This window comes from Labeo rohita, chromosome 5 (assembly GCF_022985175.1).
Source record: "Labeo rohita strain BAU-BD-2019 chromosome 5, IGBB_LRoh.1.0, whole genome shotgun sequence".
Taxonomy (NCBI): Eukaryota; Metazoa; Chordata; class Actinopteri; order Cypriniformes; family Cyprinidae; genus Labeo; species Labeo rohita.
In genome coordinates, this window is record NC_066873.1 from 35,101,238 (window position 1) to 35,120,456 (window position 19,219).

At 35.1% G+C, this 19,219-nt stretch overlaps 1 protein-coding gene across 2 annotated transcripts in view; it reads right to left on the bottom strand.

Moving 5' to 3' along the window:
- ssh1a (slingshot protein phosphatase 1a) overlaps positions 1–19,219 on the bottom strand; it is a 52,540-nt gene that overhangs the window by 29,814 nt on the left and 3,507 nt on the right. Inside the window, exon 2 of one of the 2 annotated variants that reach the window (XM_051109158.1) lies at positions 15,131–15,168. In XM_051109158.1, the coding sequence (XP_050965115.1) occupies positions 15,131–15,168 (38 nt within the window). Of the gene's footprint in view, positions 1–2,327; positions 8,119–15,130; positions 15,169–19,219 lie in introns of those variants that run through there. The other variant, XM_051109159.1, reaches the window with a different exon arrangement.

Consider the following 19,219-nt stretch of genomic DNA (forward strand, 5'->3'; position numbering starts at 1 on the left):
ATAGGTCCTTTAGATGTCCTCAGTGTGAAAAGACGAATTTTAAAATCATACAGCCATTGTTGGAAAGGGTTTAAATAAACAAAAATGCTGATATTGCCAGCAAATCATCTAAAATATCTGCCCTCCCAAGTGGAGGACCAACTTCTGATTACCTCTTACTCACTTTCTCCCAAATGTACATTTACACACATATTTTCTCAACAACCCCTCCACAAATGCATTTTAAGCCAAAAATACTTTCCCTATCACAGCTAAGCACAGTATCAAACACAAACACACATGCAACCCACATAAGTGTTAGTAAATTCATGTGAAGGTCATGACTCATTTGGCACTGCACCGTCTCCGTCTGACAGCTTTTGTGAAATGACCATCTGCAAGAACAAAGTGGTACATTGACGCTTATATAATGCACACAGTTTGTGCCTTAAACACAACCCAGGGCAAATACAAATTGCAAAATCAGACAACCGCATGCCTTTCATTCAGATATGCAAACACCATCACTACCTCTCAGGTAACGCTGGCAATCGCTCTTACGTAACATCAACAAAACTCTGCTCTGATGCGGCAAGACAAGATTTTACAGGTCAATGCAAATCTACTGTATATGTGATTAACATAAAGAACAAATATACATGTAAAATCGAAACAGAGGCCTTAGACAAATATGAAGTATACATAAATGCTGCCAGCTGCTATATCTGGGTCACACATCACCTGTAGTCCAGGCTAATGTTTCTACTAATGTACTACAGTTAATACTTGTAACCAGAGCTGCAAAACAATTAGTCGCAATTAATCGATTCAAAACAAAGGTTTGTATTTGCATTAGGGCTGTCAAATGATTAATTGCGATTAATCGCATACAAAATAAAAGTTTGAGTTTTCCTAATATATATATGTGTGTACTGTGTGTAATTATTATGTATATGTAAATACAAACATTCATGTATATATTTAAGAAATATTTACAAGTATATGTTTATTTATATTTTTATATAGTTTATATATAAATAAAAATATTTTGTACATAACATATTTCTCCTAAATATATACATTAATTTGTGTGTGTTTATATATACATAATAATTACACACTCATATATTAGGCAAACTCAAACTTCTATTTAGTATGCGATTAATCACAATTAATTGTTTGACAGCCCTAGTTTGCATACTATATGTGTGTGTAGTGTGCATATTTATTATGTATATATAAACATATACACATACACATACACATATATATTAACGAGAAATGTGTTAGGTTTATATGTAAAATATTTATATTTACATATAATATAAAATTATAAAGTGTTTACATTTTTTTTAATACATACATATATCTGTGTATTTATATATACATAATAAAAATACACACACACACACACTAGTTTGCAAACATCAACTTATTTTGAATCGATTAATCACGAAATTACACTTGGGTCCAAACGTCTAAAACTATTTTTTTTTTTTTTTTGAAAGAACTTAATGGTTTTATCAAAAGTGACAGTAAAAGCATTTAAAATGTTACAAAAGATTTCTAAATTAAAACTTTATATTCAAAGTATCCTGAAAAAGTGTATTACAGTTTCCACAAAAATATTAACCATCACAATTATTATCAACATAATTTTTTTATGATCATGTGACACTATAAAAAAATAGAAAACTATATATATATATATATATATATATATATATATATATATATATATATATATATATATATATATATATATAGAAAGCATTTATTTTAAATGTACAATATTATAAACAATATTATTGTTTTTTATGTATATGTGATCAAATAAATTCAACCTTGGTGAACAGAAGAGACTTATTTAAAAAACAATTAATTCTGTTTCTAGTGAAACATTAAACTGCCAATGAACACAATTCTCAGTTTAATAATTAACAGTCAGCAAGATGCCTTAGCATTTGTTTTTTCCTTGTTACTTTAATAACAGCAGAACTTAAACAGCATGCACTAAGTTTGTGCAAAACCTTCTGATCATGTTCTCTGAACATGATTTGAGAATAATCCAAAGTCTTTAGCTTAAATAAAAAAGTTCACATAATCAATATCACAAATTTGCCTGCTTTATTAGTGACCTAGAAATAGCACAGAATCTTAAATATTTCATATTCACTTGAACACTGTTCAATTCCACGTTTAAAAATCTGAATCCCTGAATTCCAGACTTCTAGATCTTACTGTACAAGCCATGCATCACAATCAAATCAAAGCCGTAAAAGCCACTGCAATCTGCATCAGCACGGATTTCACTTAAATCTTCTGCACCACTTCAATGATTCACTCACATGTGGTAGATCTGCCTCTGTGTGACGAATGCATTATCCACAAAGTACGGTAGCATCTTCAGCACAACTTCCTGACAGGAGTCCACAACCAGATGCATCCTGCTGCTGGCTGCAGGGAAATCTCCCTTGCCCCGGTCTGCAGCAGCACGCTTCGGTCAGCTCTCCAGTTGCCTACGACAGAGGGAGCAAAACAGTACGCAGAGGAGAGGAGGAGCACGTCTGCAGCCCCTACCTCGGTCTGACGCTGACTGAGAGTGTGTGAGCGAGTTCCTACTGACGCACTCCCCTCTCTTTCTCTCTCTCTCTCGCTCTGTGTGTCGGTAAATAGAGAGAGGAGGAAAAACCTGTTCCCTTCTTTGCAGTTACACAGGAAGGGAAGGCACTGTGTGTGCGCATGAGATCTCTCCACTGAAATTAGAGCACTCCAAACAGCTCTGACACTGCAAGAAGCCCAGCAGGCCACTGAAATCCTGGTGTGTCTCTTGGAGAAATAAAACAGCTTAATTCCAGCAAATCTGACAGAAATGACAAAGAGGGGAAAAGCAGTAAAAGATCCCAGCAGAAAAAAACAGAAGCTTGTTCTGTCTCCTGAAGACAATCCCTGAGACAAAAAACACAGGTTACTAACAGCTGGAACAAATGTGTTTGACCTTCTTAGCTGGCCTTTATTGCTCACCACACCCTAAAATTATCTGTCCCAGAGTCCTCTGTGTGCCATCCTCGCATGGGCAACAGTGCTGCTGTCGGACAACACAAGGAAGAAAAATCTCATTAGGAGCAGAGACGGGGGATAAGCTCCCCCCTTGAGTGTCCTAAGTAGACTGCAGTAAGTGCAGAGACTGGCTGACTGTCTGTACTCCACTATCTGCCTGTCAACACTGCGGCTTGACTGAGAAGGACAGAGTACTGGGTCTCTCTCTCTCTCTCACACACACACACACACACACACACAAATGAAGAAGAGGGTCGACTCTTTTTGTCTAAAAGCCGATAAAACAGGACAAAGAGTAAACAGACACCAAGGAACAGAAATAGCCAGGGGGATCTACAAAAAAGGGGGAGGGGGAGATATTTAAGAAGAAGGAAGGAAGGATGAACAGAAAGGAAGATGAAGAGAGCCGTCTAAAATAACTAAAGAAGCTGAGTGAATGGGACTTACTGAAGGGCATTTGGAATTTTTTTGCTTTCTAGATCAGCAAGATCAAAACGACCAAACAAAAACAGAAAACAAACAAAACGCTGCCAGGTTACACTGTTTAAAGAAATGTTCTGGGTTCAATACAAGTGGTATGCAGAAAACCATGTGCACAGTAATGAACTTGTAATGGAAGCCTATGGGGCAAGGAATTTTGAAGGGAACAGAGCAGAAAACAGAGCACAATATTTTTTGCCACATAAACTTGGAAAACCTCTCCCTCATGTCATTCCAAACCCGTAAGACTTTTGTTCATCTTTTGAACACAAATTAAGATATTTTTGATGAAATCTGAGACTGACCCTGACCCTGCAATGATACTACCATGTTCATGACCCAGAAAGGTTGTAAGGACATCATTAAAATAGTCCATGTAACATCACTGGTTCAAACGTAATGTTATGAAGCTACGAGAATACTTTTTGTGCGCAAAAATAACTTCTTCTTTGAAGTTAAACAATGTTCTGAAAATTTAACAAAGGCCTTACGGGTTTGGAGTGGCATGAGGATGACTAATTAATGACGGAAGTTTCATTTTTGGGTGAACTAACTGTAAACGGTAAATCGTTTGTTTCTTAAGTAAATTTATCATGTTTAGGACCCTATGAAATCGGTTTTATTTTTTCCCCAAATTCTGTTTTATTCCGTTTTTTTCCATTTTCAATTTTTTATTTGAAATCCTTTTTCAATCCTTTTAATTTTTCTAGACTCTGTTTTAATGGTTAAAAAAAAAAAATTAAAAAGCATTCATTGAAATCATGAAACACACACAATTTAACAGCAATATAAAAGTTTAACAATTTATTTAATTATTTTTTAAATTCAGTTTTATTTTTTTAACCAAATTCTGTGTTTTCCATTCAATAATCAAAAGCATTTTTTCTCAGAAATACAGTTTTCTGGTGATAAATATTCCTTAAAAATACTGTTTTAAGAATAATTTTATTAGTAGTAATCGTACTATCACTACATTAAGTAATACACTTCTGTCACAGTTTCTTCAGGTTACACCAGACCTTTATTTAGATGGGTTGCTTTCAAGACTCACGACAAAAGTTTTCCTCAAAAGAAATGGTAAAATGCTCATGAAGTGACTCTTAGAGCATTAGAGATAATTACTAAAGATTATGTTTATGTGTTCATGTACTCATATATTGAGGGCAGAGGCTGAAAACACAGCAAGCATCAAGCGCTTCAGTATGTGTGCAGTAAACAAAACTGCACATCTGGGCCATTCATTCAAACAAAGACACGCAGAACATGCAGGATTCACATTTAAATTGTTTTTTTGTGGCTTAATATGCACTGACACTAGTCCATATCCCGTTTTGATTTAAATGTACTGACATACTTTCGATTTATCCTTTCCTAAATTCCGTGACATTCTGCGTTAACAGAAAATAAAATTTTTATGGATTCCGTGATTCCATCTGCGTTTTCTGCATCGCGGAAATCATGGGGCCCTACATGTTATAAGGATATTTTACTGAAAAAAATAATAAATAAATAAATACTCATTAAGAAAATTATTTTTGCAGTATAGTTATTTGTTTGTAACAGAATTCTTGTGGAGATTTCAACTTGTTTGTTCAATGTAAAAAATGAGAAAAAAAACTGTCTTGCATTTAGCCTGGAATATTTATTGGTTAGGTCACAAGATTGGGTTGATATGATCATTTTAAATTTAGAACAACTCCTTATCGATATGAGCATAAAATCTTTCTTACCCTGGAACGAATTACCACCAACAAACATTCTGTGGAACTACTCTGATAACAATCAAACATAGTTTTTCCAAATATCACTTCTGCTTCTTTATTCTTTTCTCAAATTAAGTGCACTTCCTGTACGGTTTATTAAACAGTAGTTCTGTTGAGCTAAAACATCCCCTTCATCCTAACAAAGTGCCCTAACAGATTCCAGCAGATGGCCATGTGCTGCTCGACCAGACATTCTTCTGTCTCTGGCATATGTGCTACTGTAATATATATACGACAGGTGTGAGTGTTTAAATACATTCATGATGTATATCCTAGAGCGCTTAGCCTTACTTGCTCACGCTTTAACACGCCAAGTCATGAAGCACATGACTACACTTATGGAGCTTCCCATGTGACTCAGCATAACCATGGCAACGCTATCAGGCAAACTCCAGAACACCTGACAGGTGTCCCGATTCAGGACGTCTGCATGTGGAGCTTTAAGCAGATCAGGCATGTGCGTGTGTGTGTGTGTATCATAAAGTGTGTGTTCACTGGATTAATCCAGTGTGCTGAGACTGCACTGGTACACAAAAGTGCCACAGTCGCTTTTCTGCACACACAGACACAAAAAGATTAAAAGCTTCTTTTCTGAGAGCAGATGTTACATAACATTTCCATTATGTATTTGCCGAGCAACGAAGGAAAAACGAGGGACAAAAAGAGGGAAAGGGCAAATGGCGCACCAATCTTTTCTCAGGTGTCAAGGCGAGAATGATGAATTGCATATGACATCAGTGTTCTCCAATCTATTGGCTACATGCCTGTATTTGCACCACCTTCTTATTAATCATAGGAATTGCCACATACACTGGCCTGAGTCCGAATGATGTTGAAAAAACTCTCACATTTATGCAATATGATGCAAATTTTGTACACTTGCAGTAGAACATGTGATTCTAAGAAAAGAGCAATGTTATTGTTATTTTAAAAGAATAGTTTACCCAAAAATGATCATTTGCTGAAAATTTACTCAGCCTCAGGTCATCCAAGACATTCAAGGTTTGTTTTCTCATCTGAACAGATTTGTTGAAATTCAGAATTACGTTTACTGCAGAGGATCCACTGAATGCAAACAAGTGAGGTAATGTTACGTTTCTCCATATCTGTTTAGATGAAGACACAAACACATCAACAACTTGGAAGGCCTGAGGGTGAGAACATTTCATTTTTGGGTGAACTACTCCTGTCACATACAGCAAAAGATTTGAGAATGCTTGTTTTTAGCGAGCAAAATGAAATAAAAGGTCATGCTGTTGAATTAAATTGCCGTATACAACATATTTTCTAAAAAAAAAAATGTACCAATCATTTCACTAGATATGACTCTTACTCCTCAGCTGAGATCGTGTAGAGCCTTTTGAAACTGCAATTTGGACCTTCAGTCCTGTTGATCCCCATTGAAGTCCACTATATGGAAAAAATACTGGAATGTTTTCCTCGAAAACCTTAATTTTTTTTCTAATGAAGAAAGAAAGACATGAACATCTTGGATGACATGAAGGTGAGTAAATTACCAGGAAATTTTAATTTAGGAATGAACTAATTTTTTAAAGGGGTCATCGGATGCCCATGTAAAATCTCACGACAAATTGGCAACTATTTTTGCGATTTTAAAGCTGTCAAATTTTGTAAGTTTTAACACTAAATTTAAACGATAAATACCGTTTTGGCGCACTTAATGTGACGTAAAATGTAGTGCTTCCGTTAACGCCAGAGCCATTGAAAAACTGAGCTGCAACAGGCTTTGATCTCGCCGGCGTCGCCACCACGCGGTCACATGATTTACGAAGCTCTACAAACAAACCAGCATTGACAGTACATCTGAATGTGTTTAAGTAAGATAGAGAAGACAGCTTCACTATACAGGTATTTGCAGCAATTTTCGTAAACATTACAGCATATTATGCACTGATTTTTACGTAAATGACATTTACAGTATAATTTTATTTTGGAGAGTGATGGAGAGGCTACCCTTATGAAAATTGAACATGGTTTTACTACAAAAAAAAATATATTTGCTACTATAGTTAAACCATTGTAACCACAAATTAACCATGGTCTTGCTACACTAATCATAGTTTAACCATGGTATTTGTAGTAAAACTATGGTTATACAAATGGTAATCAATGCACCAAAAAACATGGTTACTACACTTTTACTATAATAACACCATGGTTCATTTTCGTAAGGGTTAATATGGTTGTCTTGTATTTAACCCTAAGGTATTGCTTACTTATAATGTGACCATACAGCTTAACTATTTTTCAGTTAAATAAATGTATTTTAGAAATCTATATTTTAGTTCAATAATTTTTAATATTTTAAGGAGATCATTTAGTTCTAAATACTATTTGTCCAATAATTATGGTCCATTAATGACTTAAAATATATATATACACATTATTTTATATTTCTATTACATATACTACAATTAGTGTAGTATTTAAGGTTAAATAGATAAAAGGGTTCCAATGCAAAGAGGCAAATTAGAGTCATTTTGTGGTTGGAAAAAAAAAATCATATTCATTTGTAATACCATGGTTTACCCACTAGGTACCTGTATGGCTCTTTACTAAATATATGTATCTAGAATATTGCAGGGCATACCTGCTTACTTATTTTTTAAGTTTTTCATTTAAATAAATATTTAGAAATGATTAAACACTATATTTTTAAATGTGAAATTTAAAAAGTTAATAACTTACATCCTTCTTTAATGATACTCGTAATAAGTACACACAATGAATGCAAGCAAATACTGAATTTAAACCAAGTTTAAAACGGTGCTAAAAAAAAAGCATTCAGCTGCATTTTTATCTGTATAGTATATACATATAAATAGACACGGAATCGAGATTGCCACCACCCGCCCCCCAAACCAACCCAACCCCCCACGCCAAAACCAAAAAAATAAAAAAATCTCACTCCAAGCTGAAATTAAAAGTTGGCAACCCTGGTTTACTTTAGCCGCGTTCAGCCAATAAACATGCTAACTAGCACATTATTAGGAAAGGCGATCGCAAAGTTTCATAAAAAAACCCTTATACTCACTTCTGCTGTAAGTGAAGCTGGATCACAAATGATTTGCGTGAACATAGACGGATATATGTATATCGGGAAGCGCATTCCATTCACAAACAAACCTAATCCACTGCATCCTTAGCGGCTCAGATGTCAGGAGTAAATGACGACCATTATGTTCATTATTACATTCAGCAACACAACACCTCAACTGCTCAATCGGAGATATTCTTGTCTAATTTACATCCCTGCTCCGGCATCAAAACATGGAGGTCTGACTGTTACAGCTGATCTGAGGTAAGACGCTCATGTCAATCAACTATCGCGGGAGCCGCCTCTGTGGGTGTGACGTCACAACGACAGGCATCTGAGAATGGCTCGATTTGAAAAAGGGAATATTATTTTTACAGATTAATTTAAAACCACTGCATGGATTTTTATCATTATAGGGTAGATGTGTACATACACTGCCAACACACATTAATGTTCAAACATCATGTAAAAGTAAACTTAGCATCGATGACCCCTTCAATATTTTCTCACAGCCAGACAAGCAAAACAGCTTGGTTTAAGATGTTTTGATCAGCATCATTGGCTGAAATAGCACTTTAATACCCTCTGAAGACTAAACAAAACCCACAAAACAAAAACCAGAGACATCTCATCCATTAAAACTTATGTTCAAAATTAGAGCACCAAGATCAACTCTAAATCATTTATATTTATATATTTATATATATATATATATATATATATATATATATATATATATATATATATATATATATATATATATATTTATTTATTATTTTTTTTAATATTGCAACATTTTAACTTGCATCATGTTACCTAACAGATCAGAGACATCCACACACACCCAAATACTCAAACCCTGATATGCACTACAAACTACACCCAAACATAAACACAGATTGCTGTGCTTGGCTGCTCCTGCCTCTGTGTCTGTTTGGTGAAATCACCAGCTGGCTCAGTGCTGTGCCACCTGGTTGATTTCACGGGAAAGTCTTTGGCCGGTTCAGCAGGCATTCCTGTGTACATCTCGCAAAGGGTAAGATTAGGGTCACAGCTATTAGAGGGGTCCTGTCTACGATAAGGGTAAAATTTGGAGGGGCTCCTCTGTTAAGCCCATTTATTCATCCATCCAGATACCACAAAAGACATTCTTATCCAGCTATGCCTGTTTCAAAATGCTTGAAGGGATAGATCACAGTAGGGCTGCACAACTTGGGAAAACTAAGATTAAGCGAAGGAGAAGAATTGTTGAATAAAGCTGTTATTTGTATTTTCTTTGCACACAAAAAGTATTCTCGTAGCTTCATAAAATTACAGTTGAACCACTGATGTCACAGGGACTATTTTGTCTATGTTCTTGGTACCTTTCTGAGCCTTGAACGTGGACCCTCACGGTCTATGTAGGCTCAGAGAGCGCTCAGATTTCATCAAAAATATTTTAATTTGTGTTCTGAAGGCGAACGAAGGTCTGACATATGTGGAACGACATGAGGGTGAGTAATTAATGACAGAATTTTAATTTTTTGGGTGAACTATCCCTTTAAATATATATGCGTCACGATATGACCATAAAACCACAGTAAATACAAACAAAACATGTTCTCATTTGCCTGAACGTGCTATATATCTGCATTATAAATATTCAAAGCCATGGCATTCATCAGCCCTTTCCACAGAGTTCACACTAAACCACAAACTACACATAACAGCATTGTAGCTTCTGCCACAACACATACTTCCACAAGATTTCAGGAAAATACAAGATAAGTCTTAGGTAAGAGAAAAGGAATTTGTCAGGTTCATGATGAGTGTTACTTAAGGAATCAATGAGCTCAGGCAATAGGACAGGTCTTTACTTGAGTGCACAAACAAATCAAACATCAAATACTAGAAGTCTGTCACATTCTAATAATTGCACAACAATGATTGTAACACGTTGAAATGCTCAGTACAGGACATTTTTAACAAATAACAACTAGTAGTTTGTATCTTTAGAACAGTAGCTAGCTCAGGCTCTAGACTGTTTCAGTTCCTACATGTTTTATTGTCTAAAATGGCTGTTTAAGTGTTCCGTTTTGCTGATGCTGCTGCTCTTGCATTATGTTTTTTTTTTTTTTAGCTCCATGCATCTGTTGCACTAGTGACTTTATCTTAACCTTGTTTTTCCTCATTAAAAGAGGATTTGTTTCACATGAGCCTCTAGGACATCCTGTTCCCAACACACACAACTTTTCATTTGGTTTTTCTACGCTCTGAATAATTCCATGAATGCATAGATTTTTAGAATAAAGGTTGAACATTAGTTCAACCTTTATTCTAAAAATTAGTTCAACCTTGCTGATAATTTTCTGACCCTCGTGCATCAAAAATGATGAGTTTGTTTCTTCATTAGAACAGATTTGGAGAAATTAAGCATCACTTTCTCGCCAGTGGATCCTCTGCAGTGAATGGGTGCCGTCAAAATGAGAGTCCAAACAGCTAATAAAAACACCACAATAATCTGCAAGTAATCCACACAACTCTAATCTAAAAATTAAGGTAATGGTCACATGACATGCAGGTAGACAAATAAAAAAATATAATCTTTATATTTTATTGAATATTTTTATAGTTACATGACATGCAGGTAGACATAAAAAATATATTTTTTATATTTTATTGAATATTTTAATTTTTATTTCAATTTTTTATTTTTATTGTTTTGACTGTTTTCATTTTAAAAAAAACATTATATACATTTTTCATTAGAATTTCCTGCAGTTCTTTTAGGGATTTGCAAACGTTAGTATGGGAAAATTGCATTAGATAAATATCTCAAAACAAGTGGTGCTAAATGATGAGCTTTTCTCAGAACAGAACTTTACTTTCTTAGTTACTTTTTGCAATGACTTTTAACCAAGTGACCTCAAAGTGATTTTGCGATGACTTTCATTTATTTTAATGTGTAGCTCCAGTGCTCGCCACTTTTTGGGTTCACTGTATGTTCTCTCTGATTGGTATTTGAAAGAAACTGTTTGGTTAAGAAGTGCTGAGAGACTAAAGTCTTATCTATGAGTCACAGGAAGATACAGAAATCAGACACAGCCTCCATTGTGTTTGCAATCGCTAACGCTGGAATCTCAGAGTCCTTTTCTCATATCCTGTTTTTACAGAAACACTAAGCACTGAACCAATCACAGGGCAAACAGAGCGAGAAAGAGACTGAGACCAAGACCGAGATGGACAGAAAGTACTAAAAGCACTTAAAATGCGCTGAGGGAACAACTGCTCTTTCGCTTATCAGATGACCTTATGTAGGTCACACACACCACATGTGCTTACATCCAGCAGAAAACAGACAGACGGCATTAGTGGGTTCATTTAGGTACATAACTGGCACAGTAGCTCCTCCACTCCCTTTTCTAAGCTTGATCAAAATAAAAAACGATCCGTTTCCTTTTACACTTGAACAAAGTACTTATTATCTTTGTGTTCACACGTTCTGGGGATTAGGTTTTTTGAATGCGCTTCTTACTAGCGATTCATTCACAGGTACTTTTCCTAAAAGCACAAAATAAACAAGTCATTGTAGTACCTTTTACCTTTTTAGTACCCTGTAATTTAAACAAAAAAATATTTTAATGTAGGACAAAAATTGCTATCGAGTTTGCAGTCAACACAAGAGTTATTTCCTGAGCAATGTGACCTTTGAGGATGTCATGTGACCTTTAGAATGACAAATCTTCCTCTGTACACATCCTCTTCCTTTAGCTCCTCAATCTGTACTGTACATTAGAATTCCAACTATCCTCATGAGTTATTTGACCTTGTTTGGCCAATACCTAGATGGCCAAACACTGAAATACAGAGCTCAGTGAGTTTCACAAAGTACTGCACATCAGCGAACAACTTGTCTCTTAAGAACTTTACTTCCACCCTAAGACCTAGATTCAAAGTTTGAAAGCACTGGGACATCAGTCCTATCCCAGCAGACACAAGGCCTAGTTTAATATGTCCTCTAAAAGATGTGCTGAATGAGAAAATGCTAAATCTAAAAACAGTCTGGACAAATGTCCTCCCTACTTCAAAAACCTTTGGCCTCACTAAACACTAAGTAAACTTAGTTGTGACTGTAAAGTTATATATATTGCATTCATTCTTGCATCAACATGTTTTAAATTTGTGCATTGATCCAAGTAATTTTGTATAGATCAGTTAAAGTCCACGTCCAGAAAAAAAAAAATCCTGATAATTTACTCACCCCCATGTCATCCAAGATGTTCATGTCTTTCTCTATTAAGTTGAAAAGAAATTAAGGTTTTTGAGGAAAACATTCCAGGATTTTTATCCATATAGTGGACTTCAATGGGATCAAAATACAAATTCATATACTTTTTAACCACAAATGCTAGTCTTGCACTAGCTCTGCAATGCACGTGCATCTTCACGCATTACGTAATTATGTTGGAAAGGTCACACACTGTTAGTTTGGTTTCGGTTCAAAAAGGTAGGGTAGGGTGATAAACTCTCATTTTCTCCTCTAACTTCAAAATCATCAAATGTTTTACCTTTTTTTTTGTAAAAGGCATTCGACTTTTTTGGCATGTTTGATTTGTAAACACTTTGTAAATGCCACTGGGTGCAAGATAAGCATTTGTGGTTAAAAAAGTATATCATTTTTTATTTATTTATTTATTTTTTGAAAATAAGAACCTTACTCCTAGACTGGGATTGTGTAGAGCCCTTTGAAGCTGCACTGAAACTGCAATTTGGACCTTCAAACCAAGTCCACTATACAGAGAAAAATTCTGGAATGTTTTCCTCAAAAATCTTAATTTCTTTTCGAATGAAGAAAGAAAGACAATCATTTATTCTGAGTGAATCAGTGAATATTAATTTAAAGCTAATTTAAAGCTAAAAAATTTCTACTACCAGCATCACTAAAAAATATAGAAAAATAATGATTTTCCAAACATATTAAACATCTGTCGTTGGTCAAAAAACAGGTTTAAAAAAATATTTTAACATCAAAAAATGCACATAAATGTTGATGTGAAAAATGTGAAATGTGAAAAAGCATGTCAAATATGTCCAAGTCCAAGACCAACATCAGAGCTACACGCCAAATTAAATTTAATTGAAATGCATGAGAAATATTTTAAACTGTTCTGCAGTTTCTCTTTTTTTGTGTGCTTGATGCAGTTTCAATCATGATTTAATGACGATGCATCACAAAGTATTGAATCAACATAAATCTGAGCGAAATGGTTGCAAACGCAACAAAAAAAAATAAAAATAAATAAATCACAAACCTTCCCCAAACTTGCTTGTGACATTGAATAAAACTGATTCTGTAATTTGGCAACTAAAAACAAAACCCCAGGCTCATTATTAGTTTCCCTGTGACAACATCTGCACAATGATATTGCATTGCATTTAGCATGTTTCACGCCATTTTTTAAAGTGAAATGTCTAGTGTGTGGCGCTAAAAGTAAATGTACCACCTACACTAAATCTAACCAACATGTTAACAAAAGCAAACATGAGATAAAAACACATTCGTGACCCTGGACCACAAAACATACAGGTCATTTCAATGAAACTGAGATTTATACATCAACTGAAAGCTGAATAAATAAGCTTTTTGATGTATTGTTTGTTAGGATAGGACAATATTTGGCAGACATACAATTATTTGAAAATCTAGAATCTGAGGGTACAAAAAAAAAAAAATCTAAATATTGAGAAAATCGCCTTTGAAGTTGTCCAAATGAAGTTCTTAGCAATGCATATTACTAATCAAAAATTAAGTTTAGATATATTTACAGTAGGAAATTTACAAAATCTATTCATGAAACATGGTCTTAACATCCTAATGATTTTTGGCATAAAAGAAAAATCAATCATTTTGACCCATACAATGTATTTTTGGCTATTGCTACAAATATACTCATGCTACTTAGGACTGGTTTTGTGGTCCTCGGTCACATTTGTTCAAGCAATCACACCATTTGAGTTTGCTTACAAGTCTTTGTGACAGGTGAACAAATTTACTACATCCAAAAAGCCATACATGGCTGGTTATGTGACGCACATGGAAAAAAGGGACTGTGCGAAAATAAACATTTGTTATTCGATAATCTGTTTGAAGAAATAAAAGTTGTTTTACTGACACTAGTGGTCATTTCAGCTGGAAACTGCAGTGAATTGTATGTAAAGGTACATTTTTGGAGCTGCGAAAATGTAGATAAAGTCATGTTTTCCTAAAGAAGTTGAAAAACAGTCCGTTTGGCTCCTAAAGTTTACATTTTAGAATCCAATGGCTCCCTATTCATTTAGTCTGAAGCCCTGCAGAAGGTAGCTGGCAATACCCAACTCTACTAAACTCCATTTCATCCGTCTGCCCACTACAGTCATTAAATTACAAGGAACCAGATAGCTCTAATAAGACACATATTCATTAGGAACGATACAGTGTCTGATATCGTAGGGAAAGCCAGCAAGACGTTTGCTCAAATTAAACCCACTTGATCTCACTTCAGTCGAAGAGGAACTGAAACTGTAATAAAAACCCTCTGTGGTGTTAGAGCTGCCGTGAAAGCAGTGATCAGACGCCAGGGCTCAGATATCTTTGATTATACATGTTAGAACAGTGGAGAAGAACCATCTTGCAAACTACAGGGTGCAATGAAGACTCCTCCAAGAATGGAACTGACAGACTCTTCATCATCTGCTTCTGACAGATTGGACCTTGAGAACACAAACACACACACAAATGCAGAAAGACTTGGATTTAAAAGTAAACTGTTACCTCTGATTAAGCCGGCGTTCATCGTCACTTCCAAAGTCCTGGAAAATGGAAAAGACAGTGTGAGGGAAACAGAAGTTAGTCATCTGAAACAATAGATCACTAAGACATGACCACGCTGTTCTATTTTAATTTTATTGCTCTGAGCCTTGAAATAAAAAATAGAGCAGGATGTAGGATCTTCTGATGTAATAAATCTAATTACGTCTTCACGCATCTTCTACCTAAACCAAATTATAAGTTATAAATTCAACATCTGCTGTGAAAATGTCAGCAGAGTTCTGGAATAAAGTAATGGAGAGGCCAGAATCTGGCCTTAGGCCTCGGAACTTTTCCAAATTCCACAACCTCACCCGACTCAAACCCAGCGCAACGCACAACAATCTGGCCTAAACATGGTTCTTTCCCCCCACATGATCTCTCTCGCTCTCTTTCTCTGCTAAATGTGTAACCTTTAAGCACAATACAAGACCTATGTGTCCTAAATAACAAAAAAGCTTTGATATATCACTATTCACAGCAGCGTAATATGACAAAGAAGAAATGTTCTCTCAAAGCTGAAACGCAAAGAATGGGGCCTCTCCTTAAGATAAGGTTTCATCATAACAAAGAGTGTTTTTAAAATAGTGCTTCACTGTATGTGAACGTGACGGCCCTGCTTATTAGGTTACTGATAGTGGTATGTAGCACTGAATGAAGGCCGGGGAGTGTGCCACGGTCAGATGTGACAGATGCCTGAAGGCGAAGAAACCGTGTCAGGGGAATCCAGGGTTGCCAGGGTTTCTGTCACGTACCAAAATCTGTCCCTTCATGCAGAACCTGGGCTTATAAAACTTTATAAGCAGGGCAGAATGAGGAGTGGAAACAATGAGGTTTGCGAACAGAAACAGACGTTTTGGAGGCGTGGGGCTTCCCTGTGATTTTATAACATACTAAGTGGATGAACAGATTGATAGCACGGGGCGAAAGGTGGAAAATATGAAGGTAGAAGTCAATATGGTGCTGAGGATTTGAGTGAAACCAAATGTTCAAATAAATTTAAATTGCCTAAAAAAAGTAAAATACATACAAGAATGTTAATTAAAGGATTAGTTCACTTCCAAAATAAAAACTTCCTGATAATTTGCTCACCCCCGTGTCATTCAAGATGTTCATGTCTTTCCTTCTTCAGTCGAAAAGAAATTAAAGGAGTCCACTTCCAAAACAAAGATTCACATATAATGTACTCACACCCTTGTCATCCAAGATATTAATGTCTTTCTTTCTTCAGTTGTAAAGAAATTGTTTTTTTGAGGAAAACATTTCTGCATTTTTCTTCATATAATGGACTGGTATGGTGCCCCGATTTTGAACTTCCAAAAGCAGTTTAAATGCGGCTTCAAATGATCCCAAATGCAGTTGTAAACGATTCCAGCCGAGGAAGAAGGGTCTTATCTAGCAAAACCGATTGGTTATTTTCATAAAAAAAAAAAAATCTCTCTATGAACTCTGTGTATTCTGGTTAAAGACTGTTAGGGTATGGCGAAAAACTCCAAACGTATTTTTTTCAATCAACTTCAAAAATCATTTCAAAATCATCTTACATCACTGCAGAAGTACTGACCCAGTTTTTGCAATGTGAACATGCAAAGCAGATCAAACACCCTTAACAAAAAAGTTAAAACAGCGATATAGGATGATTTTGAAGTTGAGAGAGAACATGAGATGGGAGTTTTTCGACATACCCTAAGTGTCATGAACCAGAACAAAAACAGTCCAGGCAGGAGACGAGACAAGATGAGCGAGACAAGAGCAAGACAAGACAAGAGTTTTGGCATTAAAAAGTATATAAATTGTATTATTTTTATGAAAATAACCGATCGTTTCGCTAGATAAGACCCTTCTTCCTCTGCTGGGATCGTTGACAACCGCATTTGGGATTGTTTGAAGCTGCATTTAAACTGTATTTTGGAAGTTCAAAATCGGGGCACCATATCAGTCCATTATATGAAGAAAAATGCTGAAATATTTTCCTCAAAAAACAATTTCTTTACAACTGAAGAAAGAAAGACATGAACATTCTGGACAGTGTTGGGGGTAATGCATTACAAGTAAAGCAAGTTACATAATATTATTACTTTTTTCAAGTAACTAGTAAAGTAACGCATTACTTTTTATTTGACAAGAAAATATCTCATTTACTTTTTTCAAATAAGTAACGCCAGTTACTTTTCCCCCCATTTATTGATTAAAAGCTCTGCTTTCCCCATGTTGAGAGAAATCGGGAGTGAGATGTTAGTTCTAGAATAAATATAAACATGCATTAATTCATCTCACTCACAAAAAACAGATTCAGTCAAAATGAACAAAGACAGTAAAATTAAACTCAGAATATGATGCAAACCTGCAATAATTAAATATGTTAAATAATACAAATATGTATGTCTTTGCTGCCGACCTTCGATGATCCAATTCAACCATACTAATAAGCAAAAATTACTCAAGATAATCTACCATTTGTTTTCCTTTTTTATTGCTGAAGAGTTGATATTTTTTCTTTTGCGGTCTACTGTACAGACGTGAATTTACTTTTCTCAAAGCCTGAGGCTTTTGGTGTGAAAAGGCTTTCTTTTTATATTGAAAACAAAAAAGCAAGCCCTTCCCAGATTTAAAAAGTAACAAAAAAGTAAAGTAACGCATTACTTTCCATAAAAAGTAACTAAGTAACGTTTAGTTACTTTTTTAGGGAGTAACTCAGTATTGTAATGCATTGCTTTTAAAAGTAGCTTTCCCCAACACTGATCTTGGTGAGTAAATTATTTGTAAATTGTTGTTCTGGAAGTAGAGCTCTCCTTTAACGAGTTTTCGTTTTGCATCACTGTTTCTCATTACCTCTCTACCCGTCCTTTCTATCAGTCTATCCATCTCTCTCTCACTCTCTCTCTCTTTCTCTTTCTCATTCTCTGCATGAGATGACATCACTGCAGCTGCATGTTCCCCAGTCCTCATGTCTGAGGTTGTGATGTGAATTCTAAACAGTGTGTGTCCTCGCTAGCGTAGTGCATTACGTAATTTTTCTTAATGCCCGATCACACCATGAACAACAAAAATAATTATAACAACAACCACATTAGCATCCACACCAATGCACAATAACATTCTGTTTATTATAAGCATGTGCTACAGTTTTGTTCCAGTTTTTCCGTTTTAGATACTCAAGCTCTTTAAGGCAGGATGGATTCTGATTAGCTGTCTCTGTTTTTATCATTCATAAACTGGAACAAAATTGTTCTGCACATGTCTCCAATGTAATCATTTTTGTGTGGCATTACTATTATAGTTGTGATGTGGACTTTTAGGATTTTTACAACTATATCTTTATCGCTATTGTCAGTTATTGGCCATTGTGTAAACAGTCCTTTAGATTTAAGGGCAGGACATTTTGCATTATGGATGTGACATATAAATGCTTAGAGAATGTATGTGTTACGAGTGTACCGAACTGATCTGGTTATATTTTAATAAACTCTTGTTGATAGAGTCTAAACATCAGAAAAATATCAGTCTATGCACAAGTTTTCTATGTTAAAAAAGGGAAATAATCATGCGTTATGGATGTGACAAAAAACAGGCAAAAATAGGACACAGTTTTTTGAGAGACTACATACTTTGTACGATTTCTGCTAAATAAAATGCACAAACCAGATGCAATAATACCCAACAAATAGAGAATCAATGGCTCTTCACAGAACATTTTTATTTCATTTTGATGTGTCTATTTTTGAGGAATATGTACTGTTATGGATGTGACAAGCCTGAAAATAACACTTACCAGACTATGGAAAATCATGCACTAAAAAAAAAAAAAAAAAAAAAAGATTTAAAAACTTTAAAGGAGAACCATCAAATGTTGACATTTGTGCTATCAATGGTAAAAACTTTATTTTTTCATGGTAAGGTTGACCTTTGCATGGAATTACCCTATATATGTGACCCTGGACCATAAAACCTGTCATAAGGGTAAATTTTTTTCCTCCAATGTTATCATTTTTGTGTGGCTATTGTGTTACTATTATGGTTGTGATGTGGACTTTTAGGATTTTTACAACTATA